Raw genomic sequence first — 18,260 nt, forward strand, 5'->3', positions numbered from 1 at the left:
TCCGAGGCATCAGCCCCGGATGTTTTTGATCAAGCCCCAAACCTTTATTTAATTTTGTACATTTCAGTCTGATATGAGTTTCCATAACCACACATCACTTGCCCTATGCAGTATAAAAACATGTTTATACTCAGCTGCTTGGAGCAACATTTTTATGACAAAAAGAAACAATACAATATTCTGCGCTAGGCAGTACTAGGTACTGCAAGAAGCCCATGGAAAGACGCAGTGCCTGCTGTGATTGGTCGAGATATCACAACACAGTGGACCGCTCACGTCCCTTGAACCCTCCCAGCACCGGTGAGATGTCAAGTTCATCACTCAGCAAAATGCCTGTCAGGCAATCAGAGACTGCAGCATATTAAAGAGCAAATATGGATATTCAGAACTTCATGCGAAAGAGTTCAGTTTGAGCAGCTTGAGGTGTCAGTGAATGAGGTGGAGAGAAAGTCATAGTGCAGTAGCAGCAGCAGAGTTAGCCAGAGGTTTGCGCAGGGTTGGTGGTAGCTAACTAGCTAGTCTCCCTCAGCATAAAGATTGGCTAATGCTAATAAGCTAGAGTTAGCACTCGGGATCCTTAAGCTATTGGGTGTCAGAGTTATTTAATAGTATATTTAGTGAATGGGCAAGCTAAGGATGTTAAGTCATGATATTAGAAAAAGTGTTTATTTACAGTGAGTGTATTTAATGGGTTTCGCTTCTTTAGCTAGCTTGGCTGGCTAGCCACTTCGCTAGCTAGCTGAGACTGAATATACGAGAGAATGTTTTTCTGACTGAAGCACATATCTTCAGACAGTGACACAGTGCCCACCTGTGGACTGAAGCTGAACTTTACTACAGCATTATATTTAATCCCGTTTAAAATGAGCAATGTTGACGTGGTAAAACAAACTAAATGAAATGAATCATAGAGGTCTTAACGCCATTCTACAGGTAAGCATGCTTGGCTCATGTCTGTTATTTCGATATAAGCTATGTAACTATTTGCAACAAAAACACTTTTTATATTGTTGAAATGATTTAATTGAGCTTTTTTTGTATTACTCTTTTTATTCACTTTTCTACTTACTTTTTCTGTTGTGATTGCATTGTCAAAAGGTTATCCTGCAAGTAACCATTTCAATGCACTGTGTACTCCATGTACAGTGCCTAGAGAAAGTATTCATTAACTTATTCCACACTTTGTTGTTACAAACTGAATTCAACATTTATGAAAAAAAATTCTCAGCCATCTAAACACAATACATCATAATTACAAAGTGAAAACATGTTTTTAGAAATGTTTGCAAATGTATTGAAAATTAAATATTTAATTTAATCTCACCTCTGAATCAATACTTTGTAGAAGCACCTTTGGCAGTGATTTCAGCTGTGAGTCTTATTGGTTACGTCTCCCACTGAATTAAAAAAATTCTTCAACCTCTGTGAAATTGGTTGTTGATCATTGTTAGACAACCATTTTCAGGTTTAGCCATAGACTTCAAGTCGATTTAAGTCAAAACTAACCCGGCCACTCAGTAACATGCTTTGTCTTCTTGCTAAGCAACTCCAGCAAATCCTTGTGTAATAGGTTATTGTCCTGCTGAAAGGTGAATTAATCTCCCAGTGTCTGGTGGAAAGCAGACAACCAGGTTTTGCTCTAAGATTTTTCCTGTACTTAGCTCCATTTTGTTGAATTTTTATCCTGAAAAACTCCCGAGTCCTTAACGACTACAAGCATACTCATAACATGATGCAGCCACCACTATGCTTGAAAATATGGAGAATATTACTCAGTAAGGCATTGTATTGGATTTTCCCCAAACACTTTGTATTCAGGACAAAAATACATTTCTTTGCCACATTTTTTGCAGAATTACTTTAGTGCCTTGTTGCAAACAGAATGCATGTTTTGTAATATGTGTATTCTGTTCCAGCTTCCTTCTGTTCACTGTCAATTAGGTTAGTGTTGTGGAGGAACTATAATGTTGTTGAACCAACCTCAGTTTTATCCAATCACAGCCATTAAACTCTGTAGCTGTTTTAAAATCACCATCGGCGTCATGGTGAAATCCCTGAGCAGTTTATTTCCTTTCCGGCAACTGAGTTAGGAATGACGCCTGTGTCTTTGTGGTGACTGGGTGTATTGATACACCATTCAGATTGGGCATGGTAAAGTTATTAATTACAAAGGGATTTTCAATTTCTGCTTTTATTATTTTTACCCATCTACCAATACATATAGGTGCCCTTCTTGCGATGCTTTGGAAAACCTCCCTGGTCTTTGGTTGAATCTGTGTTTGAAATTCACTGCTCACCTGAGGGACCGTACATATAATTGTATGTGTGAGGTACAGAGATGAGGTAGTCATTCATAAATCACGTTAAACACTATTATTGCACACAGTGAGGCCACGCAACTTATTATGTGACCTGTTAAGCACATTTTTTTTCTCCTGAATGTATTTAGTCTTGCCATAATAAAGGGATTGAATACTTATTGACTCAAGACATTTAAGCTTTTCTTTAACTAATTAGAAAAAAAATCTAAATTTCATCCATTTTAAATTCAGGTTGTAATACAACAACATTTTGAAAAAGTCAAAGTGTATGTCACGTTGTCTAATAATTGGAGACAGGGGAAGGAATACATAATAGGGGGTTTAATTTCTTCCACCCAAACAAAAGAGCGAGGTGGAAACCTCTAAATAATACGAGACCTGTAAAACAAATGCACAATAACACGTATCATGGAAGCCGATATAATAGCACAGGTACTTCCAGGACCAATGAACATGGTTACAATAACCGACAAGGACAATGGGAAACAGAGGGCAGATATATACACATACTAATCAGGGGGAATTGGAACCAGGTATGTGTAATGAGACAAGACAATCGGGTTGGTGGTAATTAATCCAGTTCAGTGACGCCTAGAAGGCCGGTGACGTAGACCTCCGGAGCTGGTGAAAGGAATGAGCAGCAGTACCGGAGGGATCCGTGACAGTGTGTGAATACTTTCTGAAGGTACTATATACCACGTGTATATGACAAATTAACAAACTTGAACTTAGAAGGGAAGGGGGAGGGCAGCCAGAAATAGAGGAGGAAAGATGGCCAGCTTTGTGGTCAGATGGTAGGTGAAGAAAACATAAAAAAATAATAAGCCCTTAAATGATGTGCCCTCAAATGTTATGTAATCTAAAAATCTCACATTAGCTGGTAGAACTGACCAAATTCTAACTTATTACAGTATGTAGTTTCTTATCTGTCATGTTTGGAGTTGTTGCGCTGTTATGCGGACACTTTAATTTTTCTTTACAGTTGAGTTGCCCTGGTCATGTCAGTATACAGTAACTTTAAAGAGCAAATGCCCCTAAAAACCAATCTCTCATTTAGAAAATATTGACATCAATATGAGTCAGAAACATTGAATTTTCTGTCAAAATTGACTACAAAGTGTAAATAGGATAATTGTAATGCTTGTGGTAAATCTGGGTTGACTTTGGATAGCCTTTCATAGCCTTAGGGACCATGGTAAAACCTCAAACCAACTATAAATTGTAGAAATTCATATGCAAATATTGATAGCATTTAATGAGAACTAAAAGGTGTACATGAAATTATTGCTTAATTTGCATTGAGTAATTTATTGACGATCCCTAACTAGCCCGGGAGATAGGTTACCTAAAGTCAAAGTCAGGTCGCACACTAGTTGACTGAAGCTAATTGACTAAATCATTTTGGGCTAACTCTTCCCAGCTGCGAACACGAGACACCCACATCAAACCACAACCCGAAACCAACTCACATTTGAATTCAGTCATGGCCGCTAGCATTTCTTAATGAACCAAATCTAAAATGAGGCCAAATCCGGAAGTGCAGTCATTTTTTAAAACTAACTAATAACATGTTGCACCTCTACCTTTCTATCTTTCAGATGAGCCAAGGAGGAGAGATGAGTAAGGCCAGTGGAGCACTTAGAACAGCAGCAGCCAGTGGCAAATGGTAGAGAAGAGGATGATTTACGTGACCCAGACACAGGCCCAAAACAAGTTAAGCTACCCCAGTAGCCCCTTGACCGGTTTGGATTGCAAAACTAAAGAGACACGAGTAGAAGAAGAGTAGAGTAGATGATGGAGAGAAACACCGGACAAGACAGAGACCACAACAGAAGAGTATGATATGATGCAGGGAGACACACCACCAGACAAGAGACAGAGACCACAACAGAAGAATATGTGATTGAGAGAGATACACCAGACAAGACACAGAGACGGCAACAGAAAAATAGGATATGATGAAGAGAGACAACAGAAGAACAGAACAGGCCATAACAGAGGAAGATAGACCCACACTACATGTAAATGTTTTTAACATATGTAAAAAGTATTTTGTCTGTAATGTCTTTTTTGTCAGACCCCAGTAAGACTAGCTGTCGCCATCAGTGATCCTAATAAAATCAGAAATCCAAATAGACAAAGGAGACGGCAACAACCAAGAACCTAAGACAACGTTTTATAACGTGCTTACATAGTTTTACCCACTTCGTGTATATATATATATATATATATATATATATTATATATATATATATATATATATATATACTGTATTCAGGTCAAGGCTCATCCCATTGCTAATGTACACAACGTTCCTATTCATATAGAGTCCATACTGTCTATACCCACCATTATATACATGGGTGGGCTTGGGAGGGCATAGGCTGACACACTGGGGAGCCAGGCTCAGCCAATCCGTATGAGGTTTTCCCCACAAAAGGGCTTTATTACAGACAGAAATACTCCTATAGAGCTAAATTTTTATGGAATGGTCTGCCTACCCATGTGAGAGACGCAGACTCGGTCTCAACCTTTAAGTATTTACTGAAGACTCATCTCTTCAGTGGGTCGTATGATTGAGTGTAGTCTGGCCCAGGAGTGTGAAGGTGAACGGAAAGGCTCTCGAGCAACGAACCGCCCTTGCTGTCTCTGCCTGGCCGGTTCCCCTCTCTCCACTGGGATTCTCTGCCTCTAACCCTATTACAGGGGCTGACTCACTGGCTTACCGGTGCTCTTCCATGCCGTCCCTAGGAGGGGTGCGTCACTTGAATGGGTTGAGTCACTGACGTAATCTTCCTGTCTTCTGCCCCCCCTTGGGTTGTGCCGTGGCAGAGATCTTTGTGGGCTATACTCGGCCTTGTCTCAGGATGGTAAGTTGGTGGTTGAAGATATCCCTCTAGTGGTGTGGGGGCTGTGCTTTGGCAAAGTGGGTGGGGTTATATCCTGCCTGTTTGGCCCTGTCCGGGGGTATCATCGGGTGGGGCCACAGTGTCTCCTGACCCCTCCTGTCTCAGCCTCCAGTATTTATGCTGCAGTAGTTTGTGTTGGGGCGCTAGGGTCAGTCTGTTATATCTGGAGTATTTCTCCTGTCTTATCCAATGTCCTGTGTGAATTTAAGTATGGTCTTTCTAATTCTCTCTTTCTCTCTCACTCTCGGAGGACCTGAGCCCTCGGACCATGCCCCAGGACTACCTGGCATGATGACTCCTTGCTGTCCCCAGTCCACCTGGCCGTGCTGCTGCTCCAGTTTCAACTGTTCTGCCTGCGGCTATGGAGCCCTGACCTGTTCATCGGATGTGCTACCTGTCCCAGACCTGCTGTTTTCAACTCTCTAGAGACAGCAGGAGCGGTAGAGATACTCTCAATGATTGGCTATGAAAAGCCAACTGACATTTACTCCTGAGGTGCTGACTTGCACCCTCGACAACTACTGTGATTATTATTATTTGACCATGCTGGTCATTTATGAACATTTGAACATCTTGGCCATGTTCTGCTATAATCTCCACCCGGCACAGCCAGAAGAGGACAGGCCACCCCTCATAGCCTGGTTCCTGTCTAGGTTTCTTCCTAGGTTTTTGCCTTTCTAGGGAGTTTTTCCTAGCCACCGTGCTTCTACACCTGCATTGCTTGCTGTTTGGGGTTTTAGGCTGGGTTTCTGTACAGCACTTTGATATATCAGCTGATGTAAGAAGGGCTATATAAATACATTTGATGATTTATTAGGAAGGTCTTCCTAATGTTTTGTACACTGTGTATTCAGGACTCAAAGCTTGTTCTGATATTTCTTTATTTTTGGGGATTTATTGTACAGTGGGGGGAAAAAGTATTTAGTCAGCCACCAATTGTGCAAGTTCTCCCACTTAAAAAGATGACAGAGGCCTGTAATTTTCATCATAGGTACACTTCAACTATGACTGACAAAATGAGAAAAACAATCCAGAAAATCACATTGTAGGATTTGTGACAGAGGAGGACAGGTGGGGAGAGAACAGAGGTGTGTTGAGCACACAGTAGACTGTATCACTTCAAGCTCTGCTATATATTCTAATTAGTTCTATTTATTTGCACCAAAAAAATGTAATTTTCTGGTGAGGTGAAAATGCCTGTGAAATTACTATTAAAACAATTGTTTACTTTTACACTTTTTACAACCAGGACAGGATGAGAGAGGAGGGTAGACAAGAAACAGCAACACAGAGTACTAAAAGACAGCAACAGAAGGCAGACGAGAGACAGCAACAGACGACACACAGAAAGTGATGGGGAGAGGCAGAGGAGGGGTAAGACTATCACTTAAAACTGCTCTATGGATTCTAATTACACATTGTGTGTGTGTGTCAGAGTACTGTGGGATTCTTTAATCAGTTTGAACGGGTCAGAGTCTGTTTTACGTTGTTGAGTGGTTTTTGGCAATACACTGTATATGTATGTGTTCGAGAGTAGAGAGTGTTCCAGAGTAGAGAGACCACAGGGAGCCTGGATCCCACCTTTGACACTAAACATGTAGCAGGTGGGAAGGTGCAAGTTTCTTTGAAAAATATCTAATTGCTCAATGTTCATCTCAAAGTGCACCAAATTCATGCATTTAGCTGTTGAAATTTGGTCTGGTTTTTTTGGGACGGGGGAGAATGCCCCTGGACCTCCCTACTGTTTTTGGGCTAAGCAAGCCTTATATGTCTTCAAATCTTAGAAACTAGCCTTTCTTAAAATAGCCTTTACTTTCTTTCTAAATTCTTCAAAGTTTGATTGAGTCTGCCTGGATGGGTGGGGTTTGAAATTTTCACTTTTGGAACTGTTCCATTGTTTCCATCAGGCCAGGCACGCTCAATTAATCAGAGACAGAGTATTTGAACCCAGGTATCTGGTATTATCTGCCTGCCCTAAGAAACACAGTGTAACCCAGTCCTATAAAGCTCCACTCCACAGGGGAGCCGGGATCCCACCGTTGACACTAAACATTAATTAGTCTGACATTTGTTTAAGAGCCATTACTGGTGTCCTGGTGAATGTAAAGAAGGCTCTGTGCATGGCGCCTTGAGACATGGGATATAAACTATGCACTGCAATCACGGCTGTTTGTGATGACAGCGGGAGGCTGGTGGGTGAAGGCTCCGCGCCACACCTCGTGAGAATGGGGCTTTGGAGCCTTAAGGGCAGCTGGGAGTCGATGAGGGTGGTCGTAGCGAACGCAGCGAGGAAGCTGGTTTTGATCATCCGGCTAATGACATTGGAGGCTGGACCCCCTGTTACCTGCCCTGGAGGGGAGGGAGAGGGGCATTCTAACAGGTGACGAAATTACACACTGTCAGATCCCCCTCACCCAACCAACATGAGAGGTGCCCTTCGGCAGCCAGGAAATCAGCTCCAGATTCCTCTGCAGTAGAGTGGAGTAGTGGGAATGTGTGAAGGTGAGGTGTGTGCGTGCGTGTGTGCATACATGCGTGTCAAGGGACAAACCAGAGAGTGGGGGGGTTACCAAGATTGTTATAGAAACATGCACTCCCTTGCTGTCTAACTGAATTAATTTCAAATAAACTCCTCTCCACTCCTGTCTCCTTCCTCTCCCCTCCCTCTTCTCTCCCTCCTCCACTCCTCTCCTCCCTACCTCCACTCCCTGCAGATGCAGCCTTGGACTGGGGGGGTTTTGGAGAGAGCAGAGAGGAGAGGCATAAGAAGGGAGTATCCAGGACACTCCACTGAGAGTAAACAGTGTCACAGCCCTGTCTCCTCGCTGGATGGATGACTCAGAATAGGAGAGCGAGAGAGAGGGAGAGCGAGACACTTGGTGGGAGAGGGGGATGGAGGGAAAATCCTCTCCACTCCCTAAACAATGCCATCTCAAGTCCCACAGCCCACATTCCCTTCTCTACTGGCCAGAAACATTGTACCCCAATGCCTTATACTGTACATTTCATCTACTCTTATCCAACCCAATGTTGCCCCATCTCTTTCCACTGCACAGGACCTCTCATGATAACTCCCTCGTGTCAGCTCCTAGCTAGCCATGCAGCTCCTAGTTAGCCTGTTCATCAAAGTCAGTAGCTACAATGTGATTGTCATAGAGCTTTTCGTGTCAATATGGCACCCATGAAGATGTGAAATCTCAAACATAGTCTGCCAAATGTTCAATAGAGGATCCAGATATTTTTTCTAACCTCTTTGGATTACAACAAAATTAAGTGTACTTGTATTACGTATTGGATCAAAAAATATATATAACTTTTACATTACTGTATAGTTTACCAATAAAATGGTCACAAGTCCTAAACTGGCAGCTTCATTAAATAGTACCCGCAAAACACCAGTCTCAACGTCAACAGTGAAGAGGCGACTCCGGGATGCTGACCTTCAAGCCAGAGTTGCAAAGAAAAAGCCATATCTTGCAAAGAAAAACAAATATCTCTGACTGGCCAATATAAAGAAAAGATAAAGATGGGCAAAAGAACACAGACACTGGACATAGAAACTCTGCCTAGAAGGCCAGCATCCCGGAGTCGCCTCTTCACTGTTGACGTTGAGACTGGTGTTTTGCGGGTACTATTTAATTAAGCTGCCAGTTGAGGACTTGTAAGGCGTCTGTTTCTTAAACTAGACAATCTAATGTACTTGTCCTCTTGCTCAGTTGTGCACCAGGGCCTCACTCCTCTTTCTATTCTGGTTAGAGACAGTTTGCGCTGTTCTGTGAAGGGAGTAGTACAAGATCTTCTGTTTCTTGGCAATTTCTCACATGGAATAGGCTTAATTTCTCAGAACAAGAATAGACTGACGAGTTTCAGAAGAAAGGTCTTTGTTTCTGGCCATTTTGAGCCTGTAATTGAACCAACAAATGCTGATGCTCCAGAAACTCAACTAGTCTAAAGGCCAGCTTATTGCTTCTTTAACCAGGACAACAGTTGTCAGCTGTGCTAACATAATTGCAAAAGGGTTTTCTAATGCTCAATTAGCCTTTTAAAGTGATACATTTGGATTAACACAACGTGCCATTGGAACACAGGAGTGATGGTTGCTGATAATGGGGCTCTGTACGCCTATGTAGATATTCCATTTTAAAAAATCAGCCGTTCCCAACTACAATAGTCATTTACAACATTAACAATGTCTACACTGTATTTCTGATCAATTTGATGTTATTTTAATGGACAAAAGAATGTGCTTTTCTTTCATAAACAAGGACATTTTTAAGTAACCCCAAACCTTTAAACGGTAGTGTATATGCAAATTTGTTTATGGGGGATTGGAAATTATGCAGACAATTACAATGATGGAAGCTACAATCTATCTGCATTATTAAAGCTGATCTACACCCCCAAAAAAATAAAACTATTTTTCAAAAGCTTTGCTCCTTATAACACTTCCATCCCCCAAGACCCACCCCATCCACAGTACCCCTCTCTTACCATAACAGTTGCGCCCGTCGCCCATGTACCCAGTGGCACACTGGCACTGGTACTGCTGGCCCTCTTCGGGCAGACATTGGGCGGTGGTGTCACAGTCATGGGTTCCTGAGTAGCAGGGGTTCACCTGGACAGGTTCTGGCGGTTCCATAGAGGAGACAAGGAGCACATCTTTAGTTACAAACCAAGTCAGTTGGGATTTACGGTACCACCTAAAACGAACATATTTTGAAGCCTTAGTATGGCCTAGATTATGAAAAAATTATCTATAAGCAAATTCACACTATGTAAAAAAGGCGTTATAAGACGTACTTACAGCTCGCGCTTTGCCACATGGCCTCTATCGGATGAAGACTTATAATTGATTTGTAAAGCCATTATGAAGCCTTCAAGCCTAAAATTGTTAGTTTAACGTGGGACCAACTTAAATGTATGTGATTCAAAGTGCCTTCACGTACCATTTGTTTGTGGTCAATACTGCTTGTTAAGAACAGAAAGGCCCGCACACTGAAAATGCTTCTAATTTACCACCTTTAATGACAACGTTTAGATCCAACATGGGTCTTCATCTGGTCAAGCAGACGGAGTGATCCAGTCTTCAAATATATACATATTTCACCCCACATGATCATTACGCACATGACGCATTGTTGGTGTAGATACAATACAATAAACGTAGGCAGGGCTCTATATTAAACATTTGTGTTCCCAGCACTGGTGCTCCCAACTTAACGTTAGGTGCACAACATAAAATCCAGGAGCACCAGAAGATACATTTTTTAAAAATTGATTTAGATAGCATTTATATAGGCCCAATATGCTTTAACTACTTTTGATGCACATGTGCTCTAGAAACTAATATGTGCTCTAGAAACTAATATTTAACCATGTGAAGACATTTGTTTATTATAAAAAACTAAAATGTTGATACAAAAACCTGTCATTGAAATTACAATTACAGTGAATGGCAAGTCGACTCAATTCCCTGGAAACCAGACAGAAACAAAAGCATTCCTGGCCTAATTGTACAACCTCATGTACAATTATCCATGTAAGACAAGACACATTCACACACAGCTATGGACCACATGGCAGAGAAGGCAAATAAATACCAGACTACCACACACAGAGAGAGGGAGAGAGAGAGAGACAGAGACAAACACAGAGAAAGAGAGAGACTGAGTGAGAGAGACAGAGACAAACAGAGAAAGAGAGACTGAGTGAGAGAGACAAATACTAAGTGAGAGAGACAGAGACAAACACAGAGAGAGACTGAGAGAGAGACAGAGACAAACACAGAGAGAAAGAGAGGGACCGAGATAGAGATAGAGAGGGAGAAAGAGAGCTGGGTGAGAGAGAGACAGGAAGAAAGAGCTCGATGAGTGCAGGCCAGGGTCCACCCCCCCAAAAAAAAAAAGAGAGACAGAGACAAACACTGAGAGAAAGAGAGAGGGACTGAGTGAAAGATCAGGATAAACCAAAATTACAACACAGTCAAAACAAAACTATATTGCTTATTGGGAAACACAAGCACAAAGCAACATGCAGTGCTATCTGGCCCTAAATCGACAGTACACTGTGGCTAAATATTTGACCATGGTTACTGATCAAAACCTTGACAAAGTACAGGCTCAGTGAGCACAGCCTTGCCATTGAGAAGGGTAGACACAGGAAAACCTGGCTCCCTGTAGACCAAAGGCTGTGCAACCACTGCACCACAGCAGAACCTGAGACGGAGCTGCATTTCCTGACAAAATGTAAAAAATATAAAACAATTAGAGAGTGTCATTTTCCCAAATTTGAAACCCTTATTCAAGGTTTCAAAGACCTCTGATGAGAGTAGGCTACCAGTCCTGTTGGGGGAGGACGCAGAGAGCTGTGGGTTGGCAGCGCACAACATTGCTGCCTGCCATAAGTTGAGGGATAGTGTCTGACAAACCAATCAACCTGCACATGTACTCTACTGTATGCTTATTGTTATTGTTGAATGTATTATTTGTCTATTTGTCTATTTGTCTATTTGTCTATTTTGACACTTGGTTATTGTTGTTACTGTTGTCCCATTGACAATTTTGATTCTCATTTTTATTTTATATTGTACATTTCCAAAATAAGCTTTGGCAATATGTACATTGTTACGTCATGCCAATAAAGCAAATTTAATTGAATTGAAAGAGAGAGCTGGATGAGTAACCGGATGAGCACAGGCCAGGGTTCCCCCCAAAAAGAGAGAGAGACTGAGTGAGAGAGACAGAGACAAACACTGAGAGAAAGAGAGAGAGGGACTGAGAGAGATGGATGAGTAACCGGATGAGTGCAGGCCAGGGTTTCCCCAAAACCACAGATGACTCAGAACACAGAAAAATCGAGTTGGAAATAGCAATGTGTATGGGAAGAATTTTGAAATGTCCAAATCGTATAGCCAAATAACCACAGTCTTTACATGACTAAACCCACCGTTATTGGATGCGACTATAAGAAATGTGGAGGGTTGACATGGTATGATGATGCAGTGTATGTCTACTGTGTTATGGTTGGAGTATGATGGTGTAAAGGAGATGATGGTTCAGTGAACCACACTCGCATGATGAGTTACCCGAGTTAAGGCTTAAGCTCAGCGGGCAGTGATATGGTGAGCAAAAGACCCGGGAGGCCCAGTCAGTCACAATGGTTCCACATCAAACCGATGAGTGGTGAGTGTACAATGTGAAAGCCCAATATAACAATTCCATTTGAAAACAACTTTTACTGTAGCTGCATTGGCTGACTGTGCCGATAATGGAGGCAAAGGATTTTAACACAGCTGGTGCTCCGCCATAGCCGCTCTGGGCGACCTTGAGGGTCAAAGCACTTGACCTGGCTCGCATGACACGCTTAAAATGGCAGTAAAACACAACAAAAGACACCCCTCACTCTCTTCTCAGTGTTTACGAGCAGGGGGTCCCTTACACAAGCTTCCTAAAGACACGCTAGGGGGGTTAACTACACTCGTTCTCTCTGTTCTTCTGTTTTAAAGAGAGAAGATGGGACCCCATTGTGTTCAAAATAAGAGACTTTCCTGGGAAAGAGTCAAAGGGGCCCCAGTATTTAATACTGCAGGTAAAGTCTGCGCCCCTTCGTCGGTGATTGGTCGACAGTAGAGATTCTTCAATAAAGTCTTTGTTGTCATTCGAGAGATGACTCGCTTTCCTATTTTTTCAATGAGAAATACTGCAGCAAACATCGTAGTTAGATGTAACATTGCGCGTCTAAGATCTCCTCAGCAAAAACTTCTAAATGAATGACAAACTCATTCGGTTTGGCTAACCCTTACAAAAAAAGATTGCAGTAAAAGTGCAGCAACTGCAGTCGACTGTGGTTTTGTGGATGCAGTAATTGCAGAATAACTGCAGTGTACAAAATGACTACAGACCAGGGTTCATTCCCGGGCTGTGCCACAACCGGCCGTGGCTTGGAGTCCCATAGGAAGGCGCTCACTTGGCCCAGCTTCGTCCAGGTTAGAGGAGGGTTTGGCCAGGGGGGCTTTACTTGGCTCATCGCACTCTGGTGACTCCTTGTGGTGGGTCAGGTGCCCGCGGGCTGACCCCGGTCGCCAGTTGAAATGTGATTCCTCCGACACACTGGTGCAACTGGCTTCCGGGTTAAGCATGCCGGGTGTTAAGGAGCGGAGTTAGGTGGGTCATGTTTCGGAGGACGCATGACTACACCTTTGCCTCAAGATCGAAATCGGGGAGAAAAAGGGTCAAATTCAACAAAAAACATATATACAAAAAAACATACTTATTTTGGACACAGTATTTGCAGTGTACTGCAGTTATACTGCACTCTGACTGCAATATTTTTTCATAAGTGATGCGCCAGCCGAACAGAAGCACACTGATGCCTTTATTCCTCTCTCCTTCTCATTAGTCCTCTTCACTTGCTCTTCTTCCCTCTTTCCGTGCCCCTCATTCTGCCGCTCTCGCTCTCTCTCCTCAATTCTCAGACTCTTCCTTCCTTCCCACCCTCTCTCTTTCCCTCCCTCCTTCCACATTCACATTAAAGGCCCAGTTGTCACGAATTCCGCCGAAGTAGGTCCCTCTCTCCTTGTTCGGGCGGCGTTCGGCGGTCGACCCCACCGGCTTTCTAGTCACCACCGATCCATGTTTCATTTTCGTTTAGTTTTGTCTTGTCTTCATTATACACACCTGGTTTCCATTCCATAATTAATGTTCCTTATTTAACCCTCTGGCTTCCCTTTCTGTTTTGTGCGTGATTGTCATTGTCATGTGGGTTCATTCTTTGTGCTCTGGATTTTGTGTTTTTCCTTTCCGGATTCAGATTATTTACTCATACCTGTGTCCTGCGCCTGACTCCGCCTTATCCATTCACCTAATCACCTAATCGCTGACACCAGTGCAGTCATAAACGTGATTTCCTGTGTTTTATTTATATTTATTTATATTTATTTATTTATATTTATTTATTTATATTTATCTATTTATTTATTTATTTATTTATTTATCTATTTATTTATTTATTTTATATACACACACACACACACACACACACACAATGGGGGTTGGAATAATACTGTGAAATTGTGAAAATTATGATAATCCCCTTTAGTGTAAGAGTTGTTTGAAAAGACCGGCTGAAATTTCGGCTTGTTTTGGTGGGATGGAGTTTTGACCTGCCTGATGACATCACCAGTCAGTTAATAGGCCAATAAGAAAGAGAGTTCCAAACCTCTCTGCCAATAACAGCTTCCCCACTCATTCCACTCCCGGTTTGTCCTAGCAAAATTCTTATCTGAAATTTCTTTGTTTCTTTTAGACCATTTTAACTGAAAACAATCAATGTAAGCTACATAAAGGTCTAACACAGCCATTTTTATCTCAATATTAAATCATTTCTGGGTAACAATCAAATATCCTACTGTGATTGTTTTCAATTGTTTGTGTGAGTGCGTGCATTTGTGTGACACTAAAAACAAACTACATGTAAGAACGGGCAAAGGAATTGGGAGGGGAGGAGGAAGGACAATGGCTGCATTTTACTTCAACAATTTCTGGATGATTTGAAGAGCACCATGGGCCCTGGCCAAAAGTAGAGCACTATATAAGGGTATAGGATGCCATTTGGGACTACAGTCCATCACAGCCATGACAGTCAGTTCATCCCAATCCCCAATCATGACTCACTCAGCCAGAGTAATTACATGTATTTTACCCAAGAACTCCCAGACAGCACCAGCTGGGCCCCCCCCCACCCCAACGCTAGTAGACCCCCACACCCAGCTGGTTTGGCCCCCATGTCCCCCAGGACCAACCCCCCCCTCCTTCCCTGTGATCGGAGCTCTCTCCTGGGGCATCGGAAACATGGTATCGCTCCCGGGTCTCTGCTCTGGTTCCCATGACATCACTCCTCAGCTATTCCTCACGAACCCCCCTTCCTGTAAATCTGTCATTGGAAGGGATATTATTTCCCAGAGAGCAGCAGAGATTAACAATAACCCCCTTCCTCTAGCACTGACATCCCCCTCCGCATGACAGCTCATCGCAATACAGCTTTCCACTGATGGGGTTGAGATAAATACTAGTGTGTATGTGTATGTGTGTGTGTGTGGTGTAAGTGTGTGCATGTCCGTGCATCTGTGTGCGAGTGCATCTCCCTCTTCCTCCGTCGGTCGCACTGGAGGCCTGTCCTGTCAAAACATTTCAGTGTAAGCGTCTTACAATGCTTACGACAAAGAAGACAAACAGCTTTTCAAAAGAGGGCAGCATTACAGCGAAACAAGACTCTTTCACAGACGCAGGTGCTGCCGCAGCAAACCTCCTCCGTTCGGATTTCCTTATATCTTTCATACAAATGGACCAAGTGTGTGGGAAGGGAGGATGAGGAATAATAGGATGAGGTGGATGGTGAGGTGAAAGGGGTACAGGTTGTCCTTGAGGAACATATGAGGCCACGGCCTCAGATGGGACCTCAGCGGAGGCGCACGCTAACCTCGCACTCTCTATGAGGTGGGATGGGAGAAAGATGCAAGGAGACATATCCCAGACTCACCCTGTCTCCAAAGACGGTCCCAGACTTCACCGGTGTGAATGAGTGATGTAAAGGGAGAGAGAGGGGGGTGAACTGTGTGTGTACTCAGTGTGTATGAGTAACCTCATCTCTGGAACTTGAAAGCACTGTAACTGGGTTGATGTCGCAACAAGCTCATTCCTGTTACAACCGTGACCAAACCTTGACCCAAACGGGTACCATAAAGACATACATCTTTACTGACTCTAGCCTTACCGCTGCGGAGACGTAGCGTAAGCATGTAGCTATTTTATGGGGGAAGAAATCAAGTGAGAAATCAAGTGTGATACACATGTCTAGATGGGTTTTAGTGCTTGGATTTATCGCACATAGGGGAGTGATTTCCTAACTGATTTGGTTTTTTACACTGACAATGAGTCTGGCTCTGTACACGCTGGGCTGTATTAAAGGCATGCAGCCATGTCTGCCAAAGCCATAGTAGTCTGCATCACAAATCTGACCTTACTCCCTAGTAATGCACCACTTTTGACCAGTAGTGTAAAGTACTTAAAATATTTTTTACTTAAGTTGTTTTTGGTGGTATCTGTACTTTACTTTACTATTTATATTTTTGACCACTTTTACATCACTACATTCCTGAAGAAAATAATGTACCACTTTACTCCATACATTTTCCCTGACACCCAAAAGTACTCCTTACATTTTGAATGGCTAGCAGGATAGGAAAATGGTCAAATTATCAAAATAACACTTATCAAAATAACATCCCTGGTCATCCCTATTGCCTCTGATCAGGTGGACTCACTAAACACAAATACTTCATTTGTAAATTATGTCCGAGTGTTGGAGTGAGCCCCTGGCTATCTGTAAATAAAAAAACAAGAAAATTGTGCTGTCAGGTTTGCTAAATATAAGAAATTCGCATGTACTTTTGATATTTAAGTATATTTAAAACCAAATACTTGTAGACTTTTACTGAAGTAGTATTTTACTGGGTGACTTTCACTTTTACTTGAGTCATTTTATATTAAGGTATCTTTACTTTTACTACAGTATGACATTTGGGTACTTTTTTTGACCAGAGCCCTATGGGCCCTGGTGGAAAGTAGTGCACTTTATAGGAAATAAAGTGCCATTTGCGACACAAACCTATATATGCTTCACTGAATTATGGATTGTTGTCTAGTTTCTACTGGCTGTCGGAAACCTGAGGCAGGTGGCTTCCCTTTCTTTACAGTATCTGAACAGCAGCGACAGGTGGGCTGAGATCTATCTTGAGCTCATGGGATGTGGGAAATGAAAAAGTGAGATGGAGGGAGTGGGATAAGGAGTGAGAAAGAGAGAGAGCAACTCACGCCGGCACAGATATCCAGTGAGAGGAGAGAAAGAGGGGGATTACTCAGTGTCATCTGTCAACGTGTTAATAAAGGAGCCATCCCAAAAATGAGGGGAAGGAGGGAAGGAGGGAGGGGCACTAAAGGCTGAGGGGGAGTACTGTACATACTCAGCAGTGATTCAACAGCAGATACTGGACTTCTATGGCTAATGTTAGCGAAGACATCACCCAAAAAAATACATGTTCACAGTTGACATACGCCCACACTCAACTGACTCTACTTCATTTAATACTAGTTTAATAACAGGTTTATAATTACTATTGTATGCCAAAATTACCCGGAAACTTTACCTTTCTAATTGTCATCTTTCACAAACGTCTGCACAACCAAACAAAACACATACCCAGCCCCATACCTTTTCCCATCACACAACCTCACAGGCAACACTAACAACAAGAAAAATGGACACTAACTGCCAAACTTTAAACTTGAACTGACCTCCGACTGGGCTTATCTTGTTGGTGATGGCGTATCTCAAGATGTTCTCGTCCTTGACGTACATGACAAAGACACGCTCCGTGGTCAGCTGCAGCGTCTCAGGCCCCGCTCTGAGCCCGTAGCGGCAGTCGTGGTACGTGATGTTCTGATGCAGCTGAAAGGTGAATGTTTCCGAGCCGCGCTCCGCCGACACCACTGTGAACTCCCGCACCGACGTGGACCTCACCACTGAGAGTGGGGAGAGCAGAAGAGACTACATTACCCACTATGCACCAGTAGAAGCCTGTAGAAAGACTACATTACCTACGATGTACGAGTTTAAATAGTCTGTTGACAGAGTACATTATCAACAATATATCATATGTAAATTGTCTGTTGTTGACGTATCCGTGCTGTAATAAAGCTTTTAAGTCATTTATAGAGTCATGCATATGAAACAATTTAGCATTGGTGTTACTGGGTGTCATGAATGCTCTTTACATTTTTTTTTACAAGCACCATTTGTCATAGTTTTATAACTGATCATAGACACATTCTAGAAACACCACAGTCCAAATAGTATTTATTTTCTTTCAAATACTTGAGCAGCACTCGATTGAACTTGCCTGGCGCAATGGAACCAATGGAATAGTCCCAAAAGTGCAATACCCACCCGTCTAGCACTCTAGGCAGGCTCAATC

At 42.6% G+C, this 18,260-nt stretch overlaps 1 protein-coding gene and 1 long non-coding RNA gene across 4 annotated transcripts in view; one reads left to right on the forward strand and one right to left on the reverse strand.

The window, feature by feature from the left end:
• Positions 1–18,260, reverse strand: part of nid2a (nidogen 2a (osteonidogen)) — a 99,823-nt gene that overhangs the window by 41,707 nt on the left and 39,856 nt on the right. For all 3 annotated transcript variants that reach the window (XM_024429664.2, XM_024429663.2, XM_024429662.2), the window contains exons 8-9: positions 17,581–17,808; positions 9,722–9,856 (exon numbers count right to left, since the gene is read on the reverse strand). In XM_024429664.2, the coding sequence (XP_024285432.1) occupies positions 9,722–9,856; positions 17,581–17,808 (363 nt within the window). The remainder of the gene's footprint in view (positions 1–9,721; positions 9,857–17,580; positions 17,809–18,260) is intronic.
• Positions 299–8,588, forward strand: LOC112256412. The gene is made up of 4 exons (XR_006079787.1): positions 299–933; positions 3,920–4,342; positions 6,480–7,732; positions 7,945–8,588. It is a non-coding gene; the product is annotated as an uncharacterized LOC112256412 (long non-coding RNA).

The sequence above is a fragment of the Oncorhynchus tshawytscha genome, linkage group LG24 (genome assembly GCF_018296145.1).
Source record: "Oncorhynchus tshawytscha isolate Ot180627B linkage group LG24, Otsh_v2.0, whole genome shotgun sequence".
Classification (NCBI taxonomy): domain Eukaryota; kingdom Metazoa; phylum Chordata; class Actinopteri; order Salmoniformes; family Salmonidae; genus Oncorhynchus; species Oncorhynchus tshawytscha.